At 45.9% G+C, this 26,737-nt stretch overlaps 1 protein-coding gene and 1 long non-coding RNA gene across 10 annotated transcripts in view; one reads left to right on the forward strand and one right to left on the reverse strand.

The window, feature by feature from the left end:
- Positions 1–1,913, forward strand: part of LOC102572596 (uncharacterized) — a 35,729-nt gene extending 33,816 nt beyond the window's left edge. For 4 of the 9 annotated variants that reach the window (XM_059726725.1, XM_059726727.1, XM_059726730.1 and 1 more), the window contains one exon: positions 155–1,912. In XM_059726725.1, the coding sequence (XP_059582708.1) occupies positions 155–173 (19 nt within the window). In that variant the 3' untranslated portion in view covers positions 174–1,912. Of the gene's footprint in view, positions 1–154 lie in introns of all 9 variants that reach the window. The other 5 variants (XM_019482148.2, XM_019482149.2, XM_059726726.1 and 2 more) reach the window with 3 other exon arrangements.
- On the reverse strand, positions 322–26,603 carry LOC109281885 (uncharacterized). The gene is made up of 4 exons (XR_002088666.2): positions 26,389–26,603; positions 7,311–7,352; positions 5,204–5,251; positions 322–408 (listed from the first exon to the last, which is right to left on the reverse strand). It is a non-coding gene; the product is annotated as an uncharacterized LOC109281885 (long non-coding RNA).
- Positions 26,604–26,737: the final 134 nt, after the last annotated feature.

Raw genomic sequence — 26,737 nt, forward strand, 5'->3', positions numbered from 1 at the left:
TCCCCAGGATGCCTCCGCAGACGCACTCAGTATTTATCTCCTTGGAAATCTCATATAGTTCCAGCTCTCCCAGTCTAGAATTGGAATTTATCTCCTAGCAGCTACATAATTTAGTAGTTCTTTCAGACTCTAACATTTTCTCTTTCCCTTTTAGAATTAAGATGCACAAGTGAATCCAGCCTTAAGTCCCGGGGTTCGCTGCATGCTGACCTCAGCTTGTCCAGAAACATCTAAGCCTTAGATCTCCATAGCTTCTAAAAGTAGTTTTGAAGGATATTGGTGTTAAATTCTTAAGTTTTTCCTTGTTTTGTTCAGGATGTTGTCACTTTTTTTGAACCTTCCTTTGACTTGCCATTTGTCCTCTGTTTGTTTGGTTTTTTGTTTTTTTATATCCTTATAAATGATTATCTGTGTAGAAAAAAAAATGGATCCTGAGTTTTGTCCTATCCTTGCTCTTCCAACTCTAGTTGTTTTCAAGTAGTATGACCAAGGAATACAGTACTTCCCCAGTTATACAAACCCTTCCTGGAAGCTGAATTAATTTGGATAAGTGAAACTGCAGCATCTGGTGAAAAAGTATACACATGTGTTGGCATGTATCACAAAACCATATCACACCTCACAGGAGAGAAACTAAATGAAGTAGAGCATAAAAAGAAAACAATTGGATTGGGTCAGCCATCTTTTTTGACTGATCTAACCTTCTTGGAACTTCTGTACAGGTTGCTTTTAGGTTCACTTATCTAGGGGTTGAAATGTAAGGTTTGGGTGGCCATTTTTAACCCGATCTAACCTTCCTGAAGGTCTGTACCCACCCTAGGAGAGCTTTACTGAATGAGAGTACAGCTAAACCTGTGAAACAAGCCTGCATACCATATCCGTGCATGGAGTATCAGGGCTGCTGGGAAGTGCCATCATGAGGAAGGGAGGGTTTCTGCCTTCTGGTAGACTGTGTTAGGGCTTAAGGAATATATCCTAATCTGCCATCCTCTGTGCTTGAGGTCTGAGTGTCTAGCAGGATATTTCCTCCCTGCTGCCTGTTCCTGGCTCCTGTCTCGGGTTGAAAGAGAATTGGAAGGGAGGTATGTTATATTGGGAAACCAGTATGCGAGTGAAGAGGACTGAAAAAACACAAGGATATGAGGTTGTGGGTCCTGTAGGTAGTACTCTGCCATCTTCATACCAAACAATACCTTTTTGGCAAGATGTTTTATTCTGTTCAGGGATTGAGGGAGTTGGTGTAGGGCAGAATCTTCCTGTGCCTTTCTGTTGGAGGGAGATGGTGATTGAGGGCTGGGAGTTGGGACTCCTATATTCTACTCCACATCCAGGAGCAGAGCTTAGCCATACATTTGCTATGTGATCTTTAGGCAGGTTTCCTTGGCTGGGGGAGGCAGGGGAATGACTGGATTTGTTAAGTCCAGAGCAGGGGGGGCCATCTCTGTATTGAGCTTGTCCAAAAATTCTCAGAGTTGTCTTTTTTTCTTTTCTGCTGTTGATATAATGCAAGTGCTGTTCCCTTGTGGCTATAGCGATCTTTGTTTTAAAATAAGCCTTGCATGATGAAGTTTTATGATCAACATTATCACCATTGTAAATCTGATTTTGGCTGGGTGCTAACAAACAATCTCTGTGGAAAATATTCCAGCTCCCACTGAGTATGTTTATGCCTTTTTTTTTTCCCTTTTTTATTTTTAATTTCTTACCATAAAGTTCCCAGTTTATTAATGGAGCATCCTTTGTAGAAAAAAAGATGCACTTTATTTCATTTACTTTAATGTCATTCCCCCCCTTGGGTAAAGAGCTGTCTTCACTGGAAAAACAAAAATGCCAACAGCAGTGTATGGACCAGCCTCCTTCATGGCTAAGGAAAAGATGCACACTTCAACAGGCTAGGGAGTGGGTGTGTTCTTGTCACTATGCAAAAAAAAAAGTGTGTGGTGTGGGGGGGGGGGGGTAAATGTACCTCTGTGGGAATGCGGCAAAGTGTGTTGGGGGGAGGAGGGGGCTTGTGTGCATCTGTGCCTGTGTTTGTGCAGGCATGCAAGCCCCTGTTTGTATGTGTGCATACGTACCTGTGTGCGTGTGTGGGGGGGCACGCACATGCCTCAGTGGGTACATGTAGTGGGCACCTGGCCCTGCCTTTCTACCTTCTGGACAGAAGGGAGTGCTTCCAAACTAGGATGGAAGATGGGAATCCTAGTTTCCTGCATCCCTCAAGCCATCCCCTGTCACCAAAAATTTCCTCAAGACAGTATATGAACACATACCATTAAAGACGCTTTGAAATGCTGGAATCTTTTAAAATTGTATTTCAAACACAGCTTTCTTTTAAAAGCATGTCTGATTTTTATCCTGTTCAATAGAACTGAGGCAATTCATAAAGAAAAAGAGAAAAGACTGAAATGTTTCATGCACTTCAGCCTGTGCAAAGTAAAACAGCACTTCATTTTTTCCCCCTGCAGTCTCTATCCATCTTGCATGATCAAGTTGAGCAAATGGGGAATCTCCTGTGACCGGAGAAAAACCTAAAGCAAAATTCTGGTTTTGTTACTCCTGCTGTGGCACTGTGAGGCTTGACCTAGAAACTACTATGCAAAGCCTAAGCAAAAGTGAATGTTGTGTGACGAATGCCCATCTGCAATGATAAGGAGCAGACAGTCTTAGATAGAGGAGGCTTGAAAACAAAAGCAGAATCAGAAGTACTGGGACAAAGAGCTCATTAAAATACTAAAAATCACACCCCTAGGTGGGGAAGAAATATGCTAATGAAACATATGTATGTTAATGAGATACAGGTATAGAGACATGCTCAGTAAAGAACTCCTTGCGTCACTCCTTTATAGCCAATTAGCAAACAAGGATGCTTATGAAGGTTCAAACCCCTGTATATAAGGGGCTTAGTATTGAATATCTGATGTGCTTGTTCTGTGAGATTATTCCGCTTGCACCTTTTATTGCTAGCAATAAATCTTCTTTATACTTTCACCCCTGGTATCTTTATTGGCCTTTGCATACCGGGCACGAACCCAGACTTGAGCTGGGGCCTAACAGCACCTGTAGTAAAAACAATCGCAAGATGGAGAATTTCTGCTATACCCCAAATAACGTGTATTTTATGGTCATTTCAAGTGCTTTGGCTGCTGCTTCTACTGCTCCATAGATTCTTTTAAACCCTTGTAACAAAGGTCCTTCTACCCACTCTGAACAACGTTCCTGTCTTTTTATGAGACTTGAACTCTTCCCAGCTTCTCAATTCCCCCTACATCCAGTACAGGGGTAAGGAAGTTTGGTGCCTGGGGCAAAGCCCACAGTAGCAGCCTGCCCTTGCCACATGTGCAGATGTGGGGGGCACACACTACTGCCCTCTCCCCATCCCCTTGCCCCCCAGAACAGATGGTTCACAGCTCTGTCCCACCCCAGTGGGGTAGTGCCTGCTGGCGCCTTCTTCACTTGGGCTCCCCGGGCGCTCAGTAGCCTTACTGGGATCTATGGATACCGAGAATGAATGATATCTGATTCAGCATGCAGAGCAAGGTACAAACATTAGACTACCGAATGAAGTGTTGGAACAATGAGGCAGTGGAGTATGTGAGTCAGAGAAGCTGTGGAATCTCATTCACTGTAGGCTTTCTAGAGGAGGCTGGATAAGGACTGGCCAAAGTTAATTTATGAATAGTATTCTTACATTTGTGCATGGATTTGGACCAGATGATACTTTAGGTTCCTTCCAGCCCTACTGTTCTTTAGAAACTGGCAAACTCTGTCACTAACCAGATAGTTTTGCAATAAATATGGAGGCAGTGACAGTGGTATAGATGTAGGTCTCCTTGGTGGGTGTTTAAAAAAACAAACAACATTTAGACCTAAAAGTAAATTTCAATTAGTCATGCCCTACAGAATCAGCAAATATCCAAGAAAGGTTAGTGACAGTCCACTGTTAACTTTTTAAAAGGAAATTTCACTAAATGCCCTACAAGTTCTTTTTCATCTCAAATGTCTATTACTTTCTGCAAGAGATAATTATGTGTGACCTACCTGGTTTTACTGAACTGACTTAGTCAAGCCTTGAGTCCAACAAGGGGTCCCTTGAGTCTAAAGAGGTTGAGAACCACTGATACAAGTGCACTGCACTAGAGGGCTGTACTACTTTAGCTAACCTGGCATACTTGAATATATTTGAAAATTTAAATATAATAGTTAAACTAAATTACCACAGTTTAATATTTAGACATCCACTCTGTGCCAAAAGGGAAAAATAAAGAGCAAACTAAAAGAATAAGGTTTTAAAAACAGGGCTTGCTTAGTGGCAGTAAAATTATCTCTTCATTGTATAAGGAATATAGAGAAACAAGCATGCAAGAGGGGCAGAGAACCCTCCTGTGGTTCTGGGAAAGATGTTTCAAGAGCCTTGGGGTAGGCAAACCCAAAGAGGAAGGTAGGGGGAATAAAGGAGTTTTCTCAAGCACAGTGACTAACTGGACTGAAGAGAACCTGGTTGTTTGAAGAACAGCCCTACATTAGGCCCAGAGGAGAAGAAGAGTGGGTGTCTATGTGAACATGGGTAGGGGGTAATATGAGAATGGGGAAGAAGGAATCTAGCAAGCCTCTCGCAGTCCCCACGTTCTTCTCTGTACATACTGCTGTTTTGTGCAAACCAGCCTGGGGGGAGAGGGAGAAAAAAACAGTACTCCACTGCTTTGGGCGGGGAGATTCTAATGGATTAATTCTAACCTGTTCAAGTACAGAGGTGTATTATATTATAAGAAGTCTCTTCATTGGAAATGGCAGAAGCCTCAACCATGCAGTCATTTTCAAGTAGGGTGATCAAAACTTGGGACATATCTTATGAGGGAATCGTTTCAAAATGTTTGAGTCAAAAGAGACCCTCCCAGGGACCCACTTTTGCTTTCTATTTGAGAATTGGCCTTTATGCGGGGCAATTTTTCTCTCATTCAAGTCAGACAGCATTTCGTCTTTCATTTCGGTGGGTATGGGAGCAAGTCTCTGAGGAAGAGGCCTGCCATGCCAAAGGTGAGAAGGAAGCTGGGTGAAGCATAGGTTTCACAGTTCTTTCCCTGTGTCTCATTGTTACAATACAAACCTCTTCTTCAGGAAGAGGAATTTTGTACAGACAAGGGAAATAAACTGGACAAGGGCAACAGCTGGTTAGTTGGAGGCAAGGGAAATAAAAAGGACTCACCATCTGGCTCATCAGTGAATTCCTCTGAGCTGGAAGATCCAGAGGCATCTAAGGAAACCAAGAATAAGCAATGAGAGGAGAGCCTGCAGCCACACCTGGGAAGGCAGTTTTAGTGAAAAAAAATTAGGTGGTTTTGACTTCCGATGAATTGGGCTGTACAAAAACAGCTTCCATGATAAACAGAAGAAGCTCCATGAGATCTAGGCCTTCCTTAACCTAAGGGAACTCAAACTTACATCTCCCACTTTCCAGGAGAGTGCTTTAACCAGGAGGCTATAAGACTGAATTGCTTCTACTCAGTAGTTGGGTAGCTTAGAGCTAGTCACAAGCTGCACTTGAGCCATCTGCTAGCTGTAACAGGACATTACCAATTGAAAGTAAATTTGCTATTTGCCTTTGCAAGTAGCAAATTTACTTGCGATGAGGGAGGTTTACTGCATAGTAAGCATGTGCACGTGTAGACACACATGCTTACTTCACAGTAAACTAAGTTACTGTGCAGTTAAGTGTCTCATTGTAACAGCTGATGCACATTTGTGAGTAGGTGATTCCATCTCCCTTTTGGAAGAGGTTAAAAAATTGCAGCAGTCCATACCCAAAGATGGCATTTTTAAGTAGTTTGTGGATGGATAAAGGGATTTGAAATGTATTTTACAAGGTCTTACCAAAGGCAAGAGATTTCCAGTTGAAAAGGAGCAAAAAATTGTTACTTGACTTCAAGAGAGGGAAAGAAACTGCACTGCAGAAAGAACAGACCATCTCACACAGTTGGCTGGACATGCCATTGTTGGTACTTCTGTTGTATTTGGATAATTTATGCACATTCCTTATAGGAATTAGCTATTTTATCATACACAAGTCTCTAGCAATATAACTAGCATATGAGGAGAGAGTAGCACTTCAAATATGCTGGTATAACATATTCAATGTTTGTCTGCACCATGCTTGTGGGCACACAAACCTTGAGGCTGAAATTTTAGCAACACAAAATAAGCTTTCACACTACCCTCTCTACTCTACTTTTACTTAATTTGTTTTACTTGGTAGAGAAATTTTATTTGTAGCCATCCCTCCAGGAAGGGAAACAAAGGGAATAAGTAGCATATTAAAAATAAGTTTAAAAAAGGAGACTCACTACTTGGTGCTATGGTTGCATCATCAAAATAGGAGACATATAGGGAAACACACATGAGTGAAAAATAGAACACCTCTGATAGTTCTGAGAATGAAGTTTCAAAGGACTATTTTTACCTACTTTTAAAAGCTTTCCCTTGCAAAATGGTGGAAACAAAAATCAGACAGACTTTTTATATGCGAGTTAAAAGAGCCCTGCACTTTTAGAAATAACTGTCCATTGAACCCTGAGGATGGGAGTCTGTGCTCACATGTATGTGTCCAGGGATGGAGCCCCCCTGCCTCATGCCTCTTCCACACAACCTATCCTTTCAGCTCAGGCTGGACAAACCCCAGCCTGCAGCTTGCTCCCTTCCCATCTTCCCCTCCCTTCATGCAGACAGCATTGGGGCTGGAGGTGGTGGGTAAGCAGGGTTGGGGAGAGAGGTGACTCTGCTACAGACAGGTTCCCTGGGCTCCTGTAGCAGGCTCGATCCCCACCACCAACTCGTAAACATCTATTGGGGGGTAGTTAACTCATGGTGCTTTATGTAAAGTGTCATGACTTAGAGTGGGGGCCTGCATATCTGTCAGCACCTTGAGAGGATGAGGCCAGTATGGAGTGTAGAGCATTTTATTCAGTGCAGACTGAGTATTCCTACAGGGGCTGTGCTATAGAAGGCTTTGTTTTGAAAAAATCCTATAACTAATGCTCCTACCAGTCATGCTTATTCAAGATGCCAGGATACTTTTTGTCAGAGTACATATGCCCTGGACAAACTCCTCTCTACTCAGCACTACTGTGTGAGAGAGTCTCCTTCACTTTCTGAGCCACACTGTTGTTTACTTTTCCCAGGCCTATATTGCAGGTGCCCTGTCCCATCCCTGGGTTTCTGCAGTGCTTGTGGGATCCTGTCTATGAAACCTAGAATGTGCTTTAGAAAACTCCATGTGAAATGCTCCCTTAGGGTCAGGTATAAAAAGGAGAACTCACCACCTGGATCTGTTGTTTCTTGAGCATCCAGAAAATGAAAACCTAGGGAGAAATAGGTCATGAGATGGGGAGGAGGCTGTGGGAAAGGTCCCAAAGAGGTTCTTCGGAGTATGTCAGACTAGTTTTCACAGCAATGTGCACTGGACTATGGAAAAAGACTGCTCCAAGAGAAGAGAGGGAAGACTGCTAGGTTTCCACCCCCCTCAAAACCTAACTGCTCTGTTCTCTTTTCCTGGCTTTTACTGTTGTCTAGTGGCCATTTCCAAGCATTACCACCATCATCCTGCCTCCCTTTAAGATGTGTCTTTTCTAGTTAGGGAGAGGTAGCTATGTGAGCCTGAAGTCAGGCAGAAGGCAGGGTAGAAATGCACTTTATAGACTAAAAATCAGAGATGCATAAGCTTTTGTAAGCCCACACTCCAAGAGATGCTGCAAAAGGACACACACAGAGCAGTCTACCAGCTACAACAGTTTTGAAAAACCTCTTCCCTCCTGTTCTAGGTGGTACTTGTTCATTCTTTTGTTTTATTTTTATTTTGTTCCTTGTTAACCTGTAGAGGGCCAAACTGCTGAGAGAGGCTGTAGAATCTCTGTCCTTGGATGTCCTTAACTGCAGGTTAGACAGATCTTTGGCTAGGATAGTTTAAGCCAGATCCAGCCCCTAGTGCTATGTCTCCTCATGGGCTTGAAAATTTGGCAGCAGGAAAGCTGTGGCACTGTTCCCTGGCTGCCAAATTTCTGAACCTGTGGAGTGCCCAGTGGGCTAGATAGCATGGCTTTGTGTGCTGGATTGGATGTGCAGGGAGTCATGGGCCAGGCAGGGTGTACAGAGCACAAGCCTAGCATGCGTGGCTGGACAGCGGTGGCATAGGACTTGGTGGGGGTGCTGCAGGGGCTGATCCTGGCCCATGGGACTGAGCAGCATCAGTGTGCGGTTCCAGGGCCCAATCTGGGTGTGAGGCCCAATCCCATCACATAGAAAAGGGGTGACACCCAGTCCTACTGTGCAGAAGCCAGCCAAGGTCATGTGGGCCCAATCTGGGCATGCAAAGCCCAATCCCAGCATGCATGATTCAGCCTGCCAACCAGCCTGTCTGACTGGTGGGACCAAAAGTTTGAGCACCACTAATTTAGACCAGTGGTTCCCAATCTTGTTAGACTCCAAACACCCTTAAACACATTTAATTATTTCCCTTCTCACTCCTAAAACTGGTACATCCTGGATGGAACAGAGGCAGCTGAAATGAAGACATTTGTACTACTATTATCCTTGCCATGCCTATTCTAGGCATAGGAAAGAGGAGATGGCAGCCTCAGAGTTGATTTTCTGCCAGCTCCCATAGGGGCAAAAATTCTCTTAGGGAATCAATTGCAAAAGTACCTTAGTTCTGTGGACTTACCCGAACACAGGGCCAGCAAGGTGGCCACGAGCAGCATCTTGAATCTCTTGCAGATAGGCAAAAGAAGCTTTCTTTTCAGAGTGGTGAGGAATCCCTTGGTGTGTGTCTATATATGTGCATTATTGGATAATAACACCCTTAGAGCTATTACTCAGAGCCTCCCAAGAGCTTCTCAGTGGATTGCATCACTTCAGGAAATTGGTCTTTTGTACTATGGCTTTTCCAAATACTAATATAATCCCCTAAATGAGTTCACTGTGAATTATTGGTTAAGTGTTAAATTAAGCACTAATTGTGTACCAACTTCAAGAGTGTAATCTTTTGCTGCTGGCAAAAAAAAAAAACAACAATGGGAAGATGAGTTTTAAGTAAGGCTGGAAGGAGGGACTGGCTCTTGATGGATTCCTTCCTGGTTTCTGTCACGCACAACCCCAAGATAAGCCCCTCTGAATACAGCACTGATTTCTGAGTGTGTCATCTGTGTGGGCAAGACATATGGCAACATTTCTGAACAAGCTGCACTTGCCATTTCAGTATGTTCATCCACTGGGAGATATCATGTGTACCAGGACTCAAACTCCTGTTAACAGTCTGACTGGAGCTTTCCCAAAGCATGTGCATTATAGGATCCTATGAATTGGAAGGAAATACCACAACGTTTGGTTATACTTTTCCTTTTCAACTCTCTCCTTATTTCTCAGAGCAGGATTGCTTCCCACAGTCTGTTCTCCGGCACTTAAAACTTCATTTTGGTAAGTATTAGGGCTTCTACCACTTTCTTGGACCGGTTCCTTCACTGTGATACACAGATGCCATACACTTTTTTGATTCTTACCCTACTTGGACCCTTTTTTCTCATTTTCAATTATTTATTTTTAATCTTACCCCTTCGTACCACTTTGAACACTGCCTCTTTTCTACTTGGCATTCATATCCTTAGAAACACTTGTAGATAGTTGTTTTAAAGTCCTCCATGACCTGGGCCCAGTTTGCCTCCCAGAACATTTATAGGCAACTGCACACATCCCACACACTATGACTGTTGGAATCTAGACTGAGGGGAGCAGGAGGAAATAGCTTTGGGACAGTGGGCCTAAGACTTTGGAACACCATCACAAAGGTGGCCCTACTGTTGCCATCTTCAAATCACACTTTGAAACCCCCTCCTTCCTCAACAGAGCACAAAAAACAGAAGGGAAGTCAATGGCATACTCAAAAAAGAGACAGCCCAAATGTGGTATAGGAACCACTCTGGCACAGGTAAGAGGATCTTTAATTACATTTAGGCGGGACAGAGAACAAACTATCCTGGACTGATCTTAGGATTTTTTAAAGCTTTTTACTGTCCTAACATAGGATGGTAAATGCACTTTACAAAAGCCTATGACAAGATGAATAGGTCTAGCAGCCAACTGGGTTAGCATGGTGAAGGTGTGGCAGAATCTGTAGCCAACAGCAGACAAGGCAGCAATGTAACTAGCTGTCTTAAACTTCTTAGCCTGAATGACTAGGCTAGTTGGCCTGCCAACTGGGGGAGCCTTCAGCACAATGCCAGAGTGTGGCTTCATCTCGCACCACAAGTAGCTACAGCAGAATGTCCCACTATTCTACAATCACATCCCAAGGGACACTGAATGAGGCATATCTATATATTTACTCCTTGGCATGTCTCAATTCATAGTTTTTCTATACATGCTTACTTTTCATCTTCAAGTCCTTAGCTGGTATCAAAGTAGAACATATTATGAAAGCAGCCAACATTCATGTCATTAAAGGGCATGTAAATTCATGAAGCATTCCATATGTTTGCCCCTGGGTCAGACTGGTACACTCTGTGGGGTTTTTGTCTCCCTCTGTAGTGTAGGGATTGGTCCTTTTCCTAGGAGCTTCTGAGCATATAAAAACCAATATCTTCCCTGTTGTTTCAATGGCAGGGCATTGGTAGTGCCCTCATCTCCCTTGCTTTAACTTACTGCATGCTATAGGGTGTTTGTGGTGTTTTGTAGGGGTGCGTGAAACAGCATTGCTTTGTTTTGACTTTTGTTTTGCTGTTTTGATGAGACAGTGTTTTGTTTTGAGTTAATTTAATTTTGAAACCATTGTTCTGTTTCATTTTGTCAAAACTGTTTTGCTGTTTTGATGCTCTTTTGACATTTTGCTCATAGGTTATAATGGGGAAGCACAAAACGGCCTATAACTTTGTCATTTCATGCCTGATTTGGATGAAGCTTGCAGGGACGGCATCCCTTCTGAGATCATGAGGACTGCCAAGTTTCAAGGAGTTAGGTGCAGGGGTTTCTGGGAAAATGCACCACAAAGTCTTGAAAGCAAAACTTGTGTCACGTGTGTGTTAAGGCACAGCAGGGTGAAAACTGCAGGCATGGTAGCCCCTGCTGAGGCCATGAAGCCTGCCAGCTGTCAAGGAGATAGGTGCAGGGGTTTCTGGGAAACTTCACCTCAAGTTGTTGACAAGCAAAACTCGTGAAGTGTGACTTTGTGTGCGTGTTAAGGCGTGCCCTCACTGGCGCTGGGGCCTCTACACAACATGGTAGTGTGCCCCAATGAGGTCTCCTGCTCCCCTACAGCCTCAGTCCAGTCCACCACTTTAAATAACAACAGGTCATACTAATAATAACTTAGTGAGCAGTACAGTAACACCAGCAGCATGTCAGGCAGCCAAACTGTCACAGACCCTTTCTTTCCTCTCCTGCAGGAGCTTCTTCTCCAGCAGCTGCCAGAAAACTCTCCCTGCCAGCCCCAGCCCTGGGGCTTAGATGTGCCCAGAGCCCTTCTTGCTTCCAGTCAGCTGACCGGGTACAGGTGCTAGAGGTGTTGGTCTAAGGACATGGCACTGGCAGACAAGGTCCTTTGGGTCAATCTAATCTGGTATCTTTTAGCAGACCAAATGAATAGTTACAGAAATATATTTTAGCAAGCTTTCAGGTTGAAAAACCCTTCATCAGGCTGAGGAAGCACCTGCAGTTGGTGTGGGTGCTGTTCCTGGATGGAAGGAATAGTAAAGAAGCCAGAGGCTGGCATGCAATACATGCAAGACAGCCAGTCAGTGAAAATGGAAATGGAGGTGTCAGGGGATGAGGCACAGGCTGGGGTGGGAGGGAAGGGAGAAGTAGCAGAGCAGGTAAAAATGCAGAGGTACCTGTGGAGTCAGATGGCTGGCAGGTTGCAGTGTGTCAGAATTCCAATGTCTATATTCAGTCCATGAGTTTCTGTACCTACTAGGTTGATGAAGTGCAGTTCATAGGCTCGACTATGAAAAGTAGTTTTTCAATTCAAACAAGCACTGAACCTCACTAACTTCATCGCCAGAAGCCAACTTCCTACATCCCAAAACATACTGAATGCACCAATGCCCTGATGGAAAATACGTGGAGACACCAAGCAACAACTGTGCACCAGAATGAGCACACACTGAAAATCTATCAAAGACAACAACACAACACCACCTGTCTCCAATCTCTCAGGCCTGATCCTCAAAGGGAATTTACAAACCACTTTTCACAGATGAGCCTATAAACTACACTTCATCAACCTCCTAGGTATAGAAAGTCATGGACTCAATATATACACAGTCAATATGAGAGCAGTTCTTTCTCCCTCTTTCCCCTCCCTCTCCTTACTTTCTGTTTCCCTGCAGGCAAGCCCAGCTTCTGCTTCGAAACTCAAAACATTTTGAAACTTTCGAAATGTTTTGATTACCCTTTTTTCGTTTTGATGCTGTTTTGAAACTTCATTTAATTTTGATTTTGCTGTTTCGAGCTTGAAACAAGTTGAAACAGAATCAAAATTAAACAGCTGGAGAAATTTCACATGGCCCTAGTATTTTGGACGTTGTGCTCTGTAGTCAGGGCTGTCTCTGGGGTGGGGGAAAGTGAATCAGGGCGACCACCCCAGGCCCCATGCTTTGGGGCGCCTTGCGGAGCCAGGTGGAGTGGCACAGTGATTCCACGCTGCCGCTGGCTTCACATTTGGCCACTTGGCACCCCCCTACCTGGCCACCGAATCCACCACCGGTTTCCTCGCATCCGGGGGTGGGGTTTCGCACAGGCTGATTTGCCCCGGGCCCCACACCCTGCTCAGGTTATATATTGTCTGTAGTTGTGGGTCAGGGTTAATAGTGGTGATTTTGGGGTTTCCTTTGGTTATTGATTACCTAAGAACACAGAGGACTGAACTCAATAGCCCACCGGGGCCTTCTGGTTGTAGGTTTCTAAAATACTTATGGTAATACAAGACAGATTGTATTTGTTAGAGAAAGGCTGGAGGACAAAATGAGGACCTGAAGGAATGTGGTGAGGTTTGCAGCTGTCAGTGACTTTTTTCTTGCATCACCCCCTGTGACAGTAGTGCTGAGATCCTCAAACAACTCCCCTAACGCCCCACAATTTTAACCTAGAGCACCCTCTACTAACCTGGCTGTTGCCTCCCAATGCACCCAAATCCTGACTCACTTTACCCTGCTCACCCCCACTCCAGGATCTCTCTTGAGCATACAGCCATGAAGGCCATGAAGGATTATGCCAAATAGTATTTGGGTTTTGTATTGTACATAAATTAATGTTAACTTGCAACTTGTGGAGGCAAAATGTTTTAAGGATTAGTTACATCTGCTGTTGGGGTGTGGTGTGTAAAGGTGTCTATCTGTATGTGTGGTTTGTGGTGTGCGTATGCAGCTGACGGTGGCTGTGGCATGGTTTCATGACCTTACAATCAGGTGTAAGTGGTCTTTTTGTTTGCCGCTAAAACCCAACCTAAGCCTTGTGATATCCTTTGTAAACAGACAACTTGTTCCTTTGACTTTGCCATTTAACACAGGGCCAGAGGCTGGCTTTAATCCAAACTTTCTAAATGTTAAAGAAACAAAGATAGTGAACGGAGTTGGTGTGATTGTCGCTACATAGTTTTGCACTCTAGAGAGCAGAGCACCCTTATCTCAATAAGCTCCTAGTTTATACTCCATTGGAATAATATCACCCATTGTGCATTCATCTAGTGTTGCATTAACTCTTCAGAGATCTCCTAATTTCTAGTTGGATCAATGATACGTGGGAATTGGGAAAATTGGGACAAATGAGGATCAGGGGTAGCAGTAGGGTTTGATTAGGGGCTACTAAGTAACTGTTTTGGCACTTGAGAAGCATGACTTTATGAGAAAAGGCTGAAAGAACAATAATTATTTAATCTGGAGAAGAGAACACTGAGGTGGGATTTGATAAGTCTTCAAATACCTGAAGTGTGATTATAGAGAGAATGGGAACGGGCTTTTCTCTGTGGCTCTAGGGCAGCAGTAGGCAACTTTTTTTTGGCTAGAGTGCTGAAAAACACCACAATGCCTACCTTGGAAGGTGCTGGAGTGCCAGCATGCCAGAAAAACCAAATGAGGGCAAGGGGTACATGGCAGGGAAGATGCCCTGCTTGTGCCCCTTGCCCCTCACCCAAAGCCCCTGCCCCCCAGCCCAGGCTCTGTGGCTGTCAGCAGCTACTCGGGCTCTGGGTAGCTGCTGGAGCCCAGGCTGCTCCCAGCAGGTCTTGCAGCATCCCAGCTGCCTGCTGGGAGCAGCTACCCAGAGCCGGGGACGGCTGCAGCTGGGAGGCTCCAAACAGCTGTGCCAGGCTTTGGGCTCCGGCATCAGCTCCGTGTTGGTGGTGACTGCATGGGCACCTCAGGGTGGACGGTGGGGCAGCACAGACCACCCTGAGGTGCCCATGTAGTTGCCACCAGCACAGAGCTGATGCCAGAGCTGTGGAGCCTGGCGCAGCAGTTTGCAGCCTGCCCACTGCTTGCTGCAGCTGCCCAGAGCCCAGGCTGACTACAAACAGCTGTGCCAGGCTCTGCAACTGTCACCAGCTCTGTGCCAGGAGCGGGGGAGAGACTGGGGCTGTGCTGCCTCAGGCCCCTCCCCCACCGCCAGCTCCAAGGCATGGGTGCACGCACCGGTACAGATCTGATGCTGGAACCCAGAGCTCAGCACAGCTGTTTGGAGCCTCCTGGCTGCAGCTGGCCCCTGCTCTGGGTGGCTGCTGCCAGCCAGGAGCCCGGGCTGCTCCCAGCAGGCAGCTGGGATTCTGCAAGCCCTGCTAGGAGCAGCCTGGACTCCATTGCTGGCAGCAGCTACCCTGAGCCAGGGCTGGCCATGGCGTGCCAAGCAAAAATGGCCTTGTGTGCCATGCTTGGCACGTGTGCTGGGGGTTGCCAACCCCTGCTCTAAGGCATAGGGCTAGAAGCAATGGCCTGAAGCTGCAGCAGAGGAAATTTAGAATGTAAGAGGTTCTCAGAGGCTGTTGCCTCTACATCAGTCCTCAGAAGCAGGGCTTAATTCCTGACACTTCATTGTCAGAGCACCAGTTGAGCTAAAGGCCAGATAGCAGTCAGTAAGCAGTTAACAGAATTGCTGCCTAGAGGGAAAAGTCAGGAGGGGAAGTAATATGGCCATCTCTCTGCATTGCCCATTTGGTACCACCAGAGGGCAGCATGGACCACCAGGACGATATGCCAGGTCTGACCCTGACTTTCTTGCTCCTCCCTGGGAGCCATTCTGGCAGCTCTCATGCGCTCCCAGTACAGCATGAGCAGTGCCGGCTGCTGCTGCTGAGGCATCAGAGACTGCATGAACTGGGCGTGAGCATGTTTGTGAGCTCAGTTCCTGTTTTGGCAGGCAGTCAAAATGTTCCCGGGGAAAGCAAGACGAGAAGGGAAATGACCATTCTGACCACTTTATTTCTCAGCAGAAGGGGAAGAGAATTTCATCAGGCCAGGAACAGCCTGAGACTGTTCTCACAGCTAGTGCATACCAAAGGCCTGCCACCAACAGTGGAGACACAAGGGCTCCACAATAAAAATGTGGAAAGATTACTTTTTAATGGAAAGTGATAAGCAACTAAATACCATGGAGAGGCATCAAGCTCCTCCCGGAGTGGTGAGGGCTGATGTTTTCACAGGATGTTGTCCAGTTATTTCATCACACTTTATAAAGGTAAAGTTAAAGGTGTCCTGTTTACAGTCCATTGAGACCTACTGGAGAGGCAGGGCTCCACTGTTCCTGTAACCTTGGTATGAGAAGGTGGTGATGTGGTCAGCACCACCAGGCTGCAGCTTTATAATGGGGAAAAAAGTAAATATTTTCTCAGTTTTAAAGATGGGGAAACAGGATCACAAAACAGTGCAAAAACTTGCATAAAGTGACAGAGGAAGTCAGCAACAGAGGTATGATTTAGAGGCCAGGTCTTCTGGTGGCTTCACACCTTTATTGACATCCATAATGCCACACTGACAGCTGAGAGCTCTTAACAATGCAAGATAGGGGAAGGTGAAACCCTGCTCTTGCCTCTTACTCAGCCTTGCCCAATACAGGAAATGAACAGCATTTGACTTCACTTGCCTTTTATGTTTCCTATTTTTGTAATTTCATGAAGTGATGGTAGTAGTCGAGTGACAGGACTTGTCTATAGTAGGGGAGGCTTTGCTATAATGATGCTAGCACAGTTAGCTCAATAGATCCCTCTTGTGGAGACTCAGTGTCTGCTGACAGAAGGAGTTTTTCTGTGAGCAGAGCTGTTCCACCTCTTTGATTCTACAAGCTAAGTGGATGAAAGCAATCTCCTGTCAGCATAGTGGTTCCTGTCTGCCCCTAACCAACATAGTGATACCAAAACGTTGCAGTGTAGACCTGTCCTTACCAGGCATGACTAAAATGTGTCACTGGAAACTACTACACAGAGTAAAACTCTTTCTGTTCTGCCCATGAAGAACTGGGACTGATTATTATCACTTATATGACAGTGGCACTGAAAATCTCAAATTAAGATCATGTTCCCATAGTGCATAGTACAAACAGAAAGGCAAGTATGGTTCCTATGCTGAAGATCCTATCCGGTAAGAAGACAGAATAGACTCAGATGGATTCACCTTCAAGATGTCTATTTTTCTCTTGAAACCTGCTGTAGTACACAGTCCCTTGGGAAGCTACTTAATAAGTTGAAACCATTATCCATACAAATTGCCAAGAAACAGTGACCTAACAGTCTAGATTGTCATGACCCCCCCCATAATCCAACTTGTATATCAGGTGCCCAAAATCATGACAATGACTTTAAAATCCTGAGATTTCTCTCTTAAGAATACATTTGTTTCCCCCCCCCCTTTTTGTCTCCTTGCATTCAACCCTTTAGGGTACACTTTCAAGCTTTCCCCCCACTGCCATCCAAACTAGTGATGTATTTGTTGTTTTATTTAAAGAAAGTTGATAGCCCCAGGTAATCACTGAGCTCCAGCAGCTGGGGCTTTAAGACAATATGATGAACATTGAGATAGTTGTAATAAAAATCATGAAAACTGTTCACATGGATACCAAGCCCATTTCCAGGGGCTTTATCATCTTTATCACCTTACTCCTTGGCTCTTTCAGAAAGCAAGTTGTTTTTGTTTGCCAAATCTTACCCTGAAATGAAAACACTTCCCATCAGGGACCTATGGCAAGATCTACACAGAGTGATGTTAGATGCTGCTATACCATGTTTTTAGGCACCTTCTTGCTTTGTGGAATCCAAGGATCTGTGTGAGGTGCTTCACTGGCCTATCCTGTGCATAGGAGGAGTTTGGAACTCACAAGAGACAGCATGCTGAAGTAGGAGCTGCCTAATCTAACTGATGGGCAACATGGAGGAGATGGGTATGGTTTATTAAGCCCCACACCTGGACTGATTTAGTTTGTGCTAGTACTGCTTTGAGTAGGGGTGTTGGACTAGATGAGCTTGTGAGGTCCCTTCCAACCCTCATTTTCTATGATTCTACCCCAAAGAGTTATGGCTCTAATGCTAAGCTTTAGGGAGGTCATTCTTTCCAGTCCACATTCTCAGATAGGAACCATTTCTCAGAGTAAGGGGCCTAAACCAGCCTTTTCTTACAAAACACAGCCACAGACCCTGCCATCTGTCCTATCACCCAAGAACTCATCCATTAGATCACTCACCCACATGTGGGAGAGCAGGGTTCACATCACTCTTCTGTCTGAAGGGATTTGACTTCATATTATCCATCCCTCAGAGTGCCCTGACTACTACACTACAGGTCAGTTTGGGAGCAGACGAACCTCTTCTGGTCAAGTTGTTCCTCCCTGCATGAAATAATTGAACATTTATTGGGTCAGAGAAAGGAAGGAGGGAGCAGGCAGAGATCTCCAGCCTAGTGATTAGGGCACTTACCTGATAGGGGAGATGCCTAGCTATCCATCCCTGTACTCATGAATAAGTATTTTATATTAAGTCAATACTTTTGGAGTGGGCCAACCAGCTGCTTCTGAACACCGGACTTTCAGGGAAGAACCATTCACAGGCCTTTTCAGGATGTAGTAAATTAGACCATCCTATCCTACTTGCCAATACAACTAGTACAGGTAGGTGACTTTCACCATCTCTTGTCCATTTTGCATGAGAGACTGGGAAATGCATTGTCTCTCTTGACCTCATCTTTCATCATCTTTGGGATAGAATGCATAGTGCTAATAGGGACTCTTTTCCAGAAAAGCAGGAGGGATGCACTGGATTGAAGACTTACTTTTGCAGAGGAGCTGACTGAGCATGTCAAAATAATAAGGGAGCCTGGAACCAATGACCACGAGGCACTTAAATTTAGCACAGGAAGGAAAGCAGCTGCATGAAGGCAGTTGATTCCTGGAAAGCTAATTCTAGAGTTTTAAGAAATCCTATGAGTACAGTGTGGTGACGAAGAAGTATTCCCATCGAATAGTGTAGGAGAAAGCTTGAAACCTGAACAGGGATCTGTTTTATAGCTGTTAGACACTGATCCATATCTGACACATTGTAGCTGAAATCCCCGCACTTGTGTGCATCTTGCTTCAGCTTGCACAGAATTGTGTGGTCAGCTGCCTCTGAGCAGGGAAATCCTAGGGATATTGGAGGTCCTGGGCAAAGTGCTAAGTGGGGGCCTCTAGGTATTTAACTATGAGTCTGATACCATGGTGATCATGCATAATCATGCAGATGTATGTGATGTATCGTGTGACTAAGTATTTGGATGTCGTGTGCTTACATGGTTTCACTTTGCTTCTCTCTTCATTTTCAGCCCCTGAACATTTGCTTTTTGTGGGAGATTGTGTCATACACATCATAAGATAGCACTGCCTCTGACACCCTGTCCCCCTCCCCCAGCTCCCTGTGAGAAGTGGACTGAAAATGAAAAGTAGGGGCAGCATGTGGGATGGGGAGGATTTATTATCTCCTCCAACCCACTGAGAATCAACTGGAGAGTCCTCACTCCTTGAGGTGTGGATTCCAGGACCAGTGTGGAGTGGAGACATCATGGACTGTTTTAGAGGCACTTCACTAAGAGAAGGGAGGCCAGCCTGTCAGAGTGCGCAAAGAGAGGCATCAGAGACATGAACAATGCAGAGGCTGGGGAGGCACGGCGACTGCCCACAGGGGCGGTGGCGGCAGGGGCATGGCGGTGCCTGCAGATGCCACTGGCGGTGTCAGTAGCATGTGGGGCAGGGGTAGGGGGGGATGCGAGCGTTAACTGCCCACAGGTGCTGCTGGCAGCATCGGCAGCGCTTCTCTCAGGGGGTGCACTGCCAATCTCTGAGGGTGCATGTGCACCTACATGCACCCCTTACACATTGCCAATAATCAGAGACACGGAAAAGTAAAGTATGACTAGATGTCAGCCCAAGTATGTAAGAGGCATGAAAATATTTATATTTATATTAGACATAAGACCCATGATTTGAAGATCTTAAGGAGCAGGGAGAATAAGAGCTCAGAGCTGGAAGAGAACAGCAGAAGTTCAGAGGCCCCATAGAGGAAAGAGCCCTCTTCTGGTGAGCAGTGAGAAATGCCTTAACAGTTTGTTGGGAAATAAAAGGGCAGGAGAACTATTTCAAGTAGGTGAAGGATGAGATGTCACTACTTTGTGGTGTGGGTGGGTGGCAGAACCCTGCCCAAAGCTATAGATAAAAGGAGAGCAAAGGCCAGTGGGTGTGTCTGGTGGTAAGTTATATTAAGGGGCCTGCCTGTTACTCATCTGTGAACAGTCTTGTAGCTGTACATTTGTAATGCAGTAAGTGGCAGGTGGTAGGAAGGTGATTTTTTGGTTAAGTTTTAACCGCTGAGACCAACACGGCAGCGGAATAGTTAAGATGAGACTCTATTCTGAAAGCAACAAAAGCTGTATGGTAATTGCTGCTTCTGCTGGGTGGTGGGGTTGAGTGCCTGGAGCAGATGAGGTAACAGAGAGAAGAGAAACATGCTGTCTCCACCCTTCAATGCCAAGCAGTAGGTAGGGATTCAGTGGATGTGGGAGGAAGCTAGCAAAGGAACAGAGTGTCTGAACATTTGCAGCTTCTGTTGGAAGACTGAATGCAAGACTCTCACCAGCTGGTGGTTGAGAGTTTTAATTCACAGAAAGATAGTAGTAGTGTTGATCCATTCTTATTCTTTCCCAAATGTATTTAGTACCTGTTCTTCCCACCTCTGCATCCCTAACTTTCTTTCGCAAACACTGAGTTTAGTGTTTGTGTAAGGGAAGTATTGCCTATCCAGGGTGTTTGAGAAGATAATGAATTTACTAGGTTTCTGGTTAGGGGCTCAAGCCACTGTCCCCTACTAAGAGTTCAGGAGTCCCCAGATATGGAGCCCACCCCTTGTTCTTGGCTGAAGGGTTACAATTGTATTAATATTCTTATATAATAAAGGCCTAGTCCATCTGTCCTCAACGCTCTTGGAGCACTCTGATCAGTTAGTGAAACAACCAATCAGAGTGCGGAGTGCCGCCATGATGGTATGGATGGCAGGGACAGAGCGGGGGACTGGGAGGCCAGCAGTGCTGGCCTTGCCCCACTCTGCTCCATCCCTGCTGTCATGGTGGCATTCTGCCGCCTCTGAGGAGCAGAGGGGGAGGCAGTGGTGGTGTGGGGTGCTGGTCGAGGGGGTTGGAAGTGATGGTGTGGCAAACTCCCCCCCCCCCCACACTATTGGAAGGCAGCGGCAGTGCGGGGTGGTAGTTGGCAGCACTCATTCTTGACAGGTAATTCGCTAGTGTGTATATATATAAAAGGATACAAAAAGTGTATATATATATAAAAGGATACAAAAATCAAACTCTCAGCACTAGGAAATGCTACAATCAAGATGGCCTGTGCAACCTCAATTCAGCTCAGGGGCACATGCATTATGATGCAAATCTTTAATACCATGATTCTAACCCTTTTTTTTCTGCAGGACCCCTACCTCTCTTTGTGCATAGGATAGACTAGACTTAGGGAACTAGTCAGAGCACTGTAGTGAATGAAGCCTCTGTCTGTAGAATCCCTGACTTACCTTTTGCAGAAACTGGTACAGCAGAGTGAAGAAAGAAAGTAGTAAATTATGGGAAGAAAAGGCTGTCTGATGTTCAGGCAGTCAAGTGCTGCCCCATAGAACTGGGTCCTAACTGCCACACAGTGAGATGCTTGGCAAATCACTTGAACCACAATTGATCACTAATTGTTTATTTCTCAATTTTTAGAGATTCCACCCAAGACACCTAGGGCCAGATTCACAGCTCCAATGAAATTAGCTAAGCTGCACCTTGAATACACAAGTTGTTATCAAAAGTCTCAGTCCTTTTGTATTCCATATTGGGCATCTAGAAGAAGCAGACACTCAACAATGTTAGCCTGGCTTTCCAGGTGTCTCTGTTCCCCATCTGTAAAATAGGGGCAATAATTTCAGCTACTTTCACGTGGCTGTTGTAAAGATAAATGGATTCATGTTTGGGAAACATGTATTTACTTTGGCAAGAGTGCCTTAGAAAATGCAGGTGATACAAAAAAATTGTATTCAGTGAAAGGTTTGAATACTCGGCATTAAATATAGCTTGGGCCTGAATGTGAAATGGGAAAGATAAAAAGGGCTATAGAAAAGCAACTTGCTCACTGAAAGAAAGAGAAGTCCTGCTGAAGAAAAACATAATGTGATCCTCTTATTTAAAAAAAAACATATGCACAAGGCAGGGTAAATTAAAAATTGCACAGATGCATTTCCCAGGTTTTTTCCTTACTTTTCTACATTTGACTTTGCAACCTTAATGTTTTCAGTTAAAGCAGGAAACATATAACTTCTTCCATGAAGAGGAAATGAAATGAGAAACACAAGCTGAAGAACAGAAGTTCTGCCCTAGGGAAGTATTCTGATCCCCAAATTGAATGAGGAGCGGGGTTTGAATCCTCTTCACAGACCTCTGCCACTGGGTATAATGGTAATAACTATAGGTTAAGTGTGTGGAACAAAAGGGAAGTAAGAAATTGGGGGAATATGGGGAGCAAACGAGTAAAGAATAGGAGGAATATAGGGAGAAAGGTGCTCAGTACTATATTTTTCCCCTAAGGGGTCATAACTTGGCCAAATTTGCTTAATTCCTGCCCCCCCCTGCAACTACCCCAAAAGAAATTGCAAAAACTCACTTCCCTGACATCTGGGTACCCCTGCTCACCTCCCCAAATTTCAGGGCAAAATTTTTTCATAGTTTTTTTCTTCCACCAGAAGAATGAAGAAACTTAATACCCCTGGTTTCAATTCCAGGTTTTAGAGGAAATGTCCCAGCAGTCTAATAGACCCGTCTATCTGTTCTCTTCTTCTCTCTACCCCAGGCTTCTGTTCCATCCACCCCTATCAGGCGCCAGCTTCTGTGTTCTCCCGAACCATCCGTACTTGTACCTGTAGTGCTATATCCCTTCTACTCAGTAACCCAGTAACTCTGCACCTAGCTACACTCACAGTTTCTCTCTATACTTTGGTTCCTGCAAGTCTTCTCCCCATATACATCCTATTCCTTACTTCTCTTTTGTGCTCAGCCCTTTCTCACTGCCAAGAGGGAGAACATAGAGAGTACAGAAGAGATTCCCCTCCCCCCCCACCCCCAAGTTCAGTGACTCATGCCTCTGCTCTGTGGGGTTGGCATATGTTGAATCCATTCAGCAGAGAGGTGCTGCAAGGGCTGGAGCCTGCTCAGCCCAGCTGAAATGATCAGGGGTTTCAGAGAGTCCACTGAATAGGTGCTCAGGGCTTTTTTTCCCCTTAAGGGGTCATAACTTGGCCAAATTTCCTTGATTCCTGCCCCCCCCTCCATTCTCCCCCCACAAAAGGAATTGCAAAAACTCACTTACCTGACATCTAGGTGTGTCCCCCTCCCCACTTCTAAAGTTCAGTTACCTGGTCCAAAACTTGGAAGCCCCAGAGCTTCTAAAATCAATTCTCACACCTAATTAATTAATGGGGGGGGACTATATTTTCCTTTAATCTAATTCTCAGAGACAGTTGAACACATTTTGCTAAACTTTCCACACCTATTCAGCATGAGACTTGTGACATTTCAGCCCAATCAGGTAGTGTTTGGTAAAGATGTAAACAGTTGAAAAGAGGGTCACAGAATAGAAAATGTTTGGCAGCCTTAGCTATAGAGGTTGCTATCTGTGGTGTTTCTAATATCAGAAGACAGTGACGTACTATTGACAAGATAGGATGACTAATAAATAAGGAGAGTCATGACATTAATTAGTCAGAATTGCCTGACATACCATTTTTTACTGTAACTTCAACAGGAAAAGAAGTTTTTCTGTACCACCCTCCCCCCTGAATTTTCTAAATCTTATCAAATAGGTACTAATTAAAACAATATAAAGGAGAATACTTGGAAAATGTAAAGATGGAAAAAACTAATTTTACAAAAGAAATCTCATGAGGTTCAGCAAGGACAAGTGCAAAGTCCTGCACTTAGGACAGAACAATCCCATGCACCAGTACAGGCTGGGGGCTGACTGGCTGGGCAGCAGCTCTGCAGGAAAGGACCTGGGGGTTACAGTAGACAGTAAGATAGATATGAGTCAGAAGTGTGCCCTTGTTGCCAAGAAGGCTAACAGCATCCTGAGCTGTATTAGGAGTGTTGCCAGCAGATTGAGGGAAGTAATTATTCTGCTCTATTCTGTACTGGTGAGGCTACATCTGGAGTACTGTGTCCAGTTTTGGGCCACCCATTATAAAAAGGATAGGGACACATTGGAGAGAGTCCAGAAGAGAGCAACGAAAATGGTTCAGGGGCTGGGGCACATGACTTGTGAAGAGAGGCTGAGGAAACTGGGTTTATTTAGTCTGCAGAAGAGAAGCCTGAAGGGGGATGTAATAGCAGCTTTCAGCTACCTGAAGGGTGATTCCAAATAGGATGGAGCTAGACTGTTCTCAGTGGTGGTAGATGACAGAATGAGGAGCATGGTCTCAAGATGTAATAAGGGAAGTTCAGGTTAGATATTTGGAAAAACTTTCTCACTAGGAGGGTGGTGAAGCACTGGCACAGGCTACCCAGAGAGGTAGTGGACTCTCCATCCTTGGAGGTTTTTAAGAACTGGCTAGACAAAACCTTGGCTGCGATGATCTAGTTGTTGAAGTATTGCTGTTAGGAGTTAACTCCTGTGTCACTGGTCTTGCCTGCTCTGGTACTGTAGATGCAGTTTGCAATTATGGGAGGGGCTTAGTTAGAGCACTGTTGTTTTTCCCTTACAATGACCTGTGCTGGATTCAGAGGCTTCATCAGGGTTCAAAAGACATTTTCAATACAATAACATTTTGAACAATTCATGCCAATTCCCAGGTGCTCCTGACAAGGAATGTCTCTGTCTGGGCCTCTTCTGTTCTAGAGGAATGCTGTTACTATCACCGTGCTCTTCATCAGGGGATGCTCTTAAAATAAATTAAATTTCTATTTAGCAGAGTCTTGTGTGAGTAACTGTCTGGCTGGACAACAGTTAGGACCTGGGGGGCAGAAAAAAGTGGAAGTTAGAGAGGGCAGCCTGAACAGTATGTATCTGGGGCGGGGTGGAGTGGTTTATGGAGGCTGAGGACAGTTGGCAGCAAGATCTGGGTTTAGGCCCACTTCAACTGTAGAGCTCCTGGGGAACAGTTTAGTGCTCTTGGAGAAATGGGAAAGGGAAGCAAGGGGGAAAAGAAGAAGGAGACAGGGGCAGGATGATGGTTAACACACACAAGAGAAATGCAGGCAGAGAGGAGGAAACATGAGGAGGGGCAGTGGTGAAGCTGGTGTGATTGGCAAGGCGGTACAGTACATAGATAAGGAAGAAGATGCAGAGGTGGCAGGAAGGAGACAGATACTAGGTACTGGAGCTGCAAAGAGGGAAAGGAGACATGGAAGGAGGAAAGGGAAATAAGGCAAAACATACACAAGGCAGGGCGATATCTAATAGTAATACTGTAGTACAATAGAGAACCTCTTTGCGCTACTATAATACTAGGGGTGATATTAAGGTAAATTTATAACAATTTATATTAATACTAGAATGTGTAGTATAGCAGTTGATGAGGGCCCCTTTCTGCCACTCTAATGCAATACCATAACTAGACTCCTGGTGGCCCCAGGCAAACTTTTAGTATCGCCCCCCCACCAGAGATGATGATGATGATGATAATAATAATAATAATTTTCACTGTTTTTGGGCCCTCTTTCTGTCCAGGCCTGAGGCAACTGCCCAGTTCGCCCTTGGCTGCCTCCAGCCCTGCTCTAATGCCATTAATAGTAGCAATTATTCACCTCAACTATATGAATACTAGTAGCCAGCATTATTATTTAGGTGAGGCAAGCCTTTTATATATAGCCTGTGTTCCCAGGAGTCTGAGAGACACCCTTGAAGAGGGCAGGGTAAGTCAATGTACTGAAGGATGCCGGGTCCAGCAGCTCTTCACGTAACAGTGGAATTCACACTCCATGCCCCCATATCGCAAATCCTGGCTTTTGTGCAGGGCCGTTTCATTGTCCCCCCCGTCAGTTTCCCTTGTGAGAGGGGGGTTTGTGTTTTAACAAAAGTAAAACAAAAAGCAGGGAGGAGAATTGAAACTGGAAAACGTGCTTCTAACAATACCCTCAGGATGATCCTGAGGAAGGGCTCAGGCCTGGCAGGACTTTCCTCCTCATCTTGTAACTGAAAAGTCAGGTTGGGGGGAGGGTCTCATTCCCTGGTTTCCATGTATTCCTTCCTCAGGGAACAAAAATGGACCTGGCTCACACCACACTGCTGTGTAAATCAGGAGCCAGGCCAGGGATGTGAATGCATTGAAGCTCTGGGGGAGGCAGGGGGACCCCAAGCCGAGGTGAGGGGAGGTGAGGTGCGGGCTCTGAGGAGATGCAGGGGTTGAGGCGCCCCAGGCAGTGGGGTGGCGCGGGGGGACGTGAACGGCTGCGGGACGTGGCTCTGCTCTCGCAGCAGACCCCCGTAGGCAGCGCAGGGTCGGCCCGGGTGGCGCAGGGGCAGCCCCACAGCCGCCCCGCAGGGACACGGGCAGCGCCAGGGGGCTCGTGCCCCGCACCGGGCAGGGGTGGCACACGCTTCTCGCAGGGTGTGCGCACGGGGCACGCCCTGCCGGAGGGTGTGCGCACGCACGCAGGAGCAGGCGCGCCGACCAGGGGCCTGTACGCAGACACAGCGGGGGCGCGCACAGACACATGCGCTCAGAGGGGGCGCGCACAGAAAGCACAGACACACGCACGCTCGGAGAAGGTGTACACACAGACAGGCGCACTCACGGGGGGCAAGCACACACACACGGGGGTAGGCAGAAGCGCGCACGAGGAACGCGTAGGTACAGAGATGCAGGCACGCACTCACCGGGGGTGTACACGGAGAGAGAAGGGCCGACACACGCACCAGGTGTATAGAGCCACACGCACGCAGGCACTCGCAGCGCAGACAGATCCTCACACACAACAGGACGTCCGTACGGGGAGACTCGCACGAGGCGCGTGTAGGCACACAGCCGTTCACACAGGCAGGCACTCGCTGAGGATATGTACGCGCGCACACACGTTCCACACGTGTGTGTGTACGCGCGCCCCCCCCCCGCTCGGCCGCGTCCCCTTTAAATGCAAAGCAGGCGGCGCGGCCCCGCCCCCCCGCCCGCGCTTCCCCCCCCCCCCCGCGGGTTAAAAACTTCGGCGGGGCCATTTTGGGGGCAGTA

This window comes from Alligator mississippiensis, chromosome 4, assembly GCF_030867095.1.
Source record: "Alligator mississippiensis isolate rAllMis1 chromosome 4, rAllMis1, whole genome shotgun sequence".
NCBI lineage: Eukaryota > Metazoa > Chordata > Crocodylia > Alligatoridae > Alligator > Alligator mississippiensis.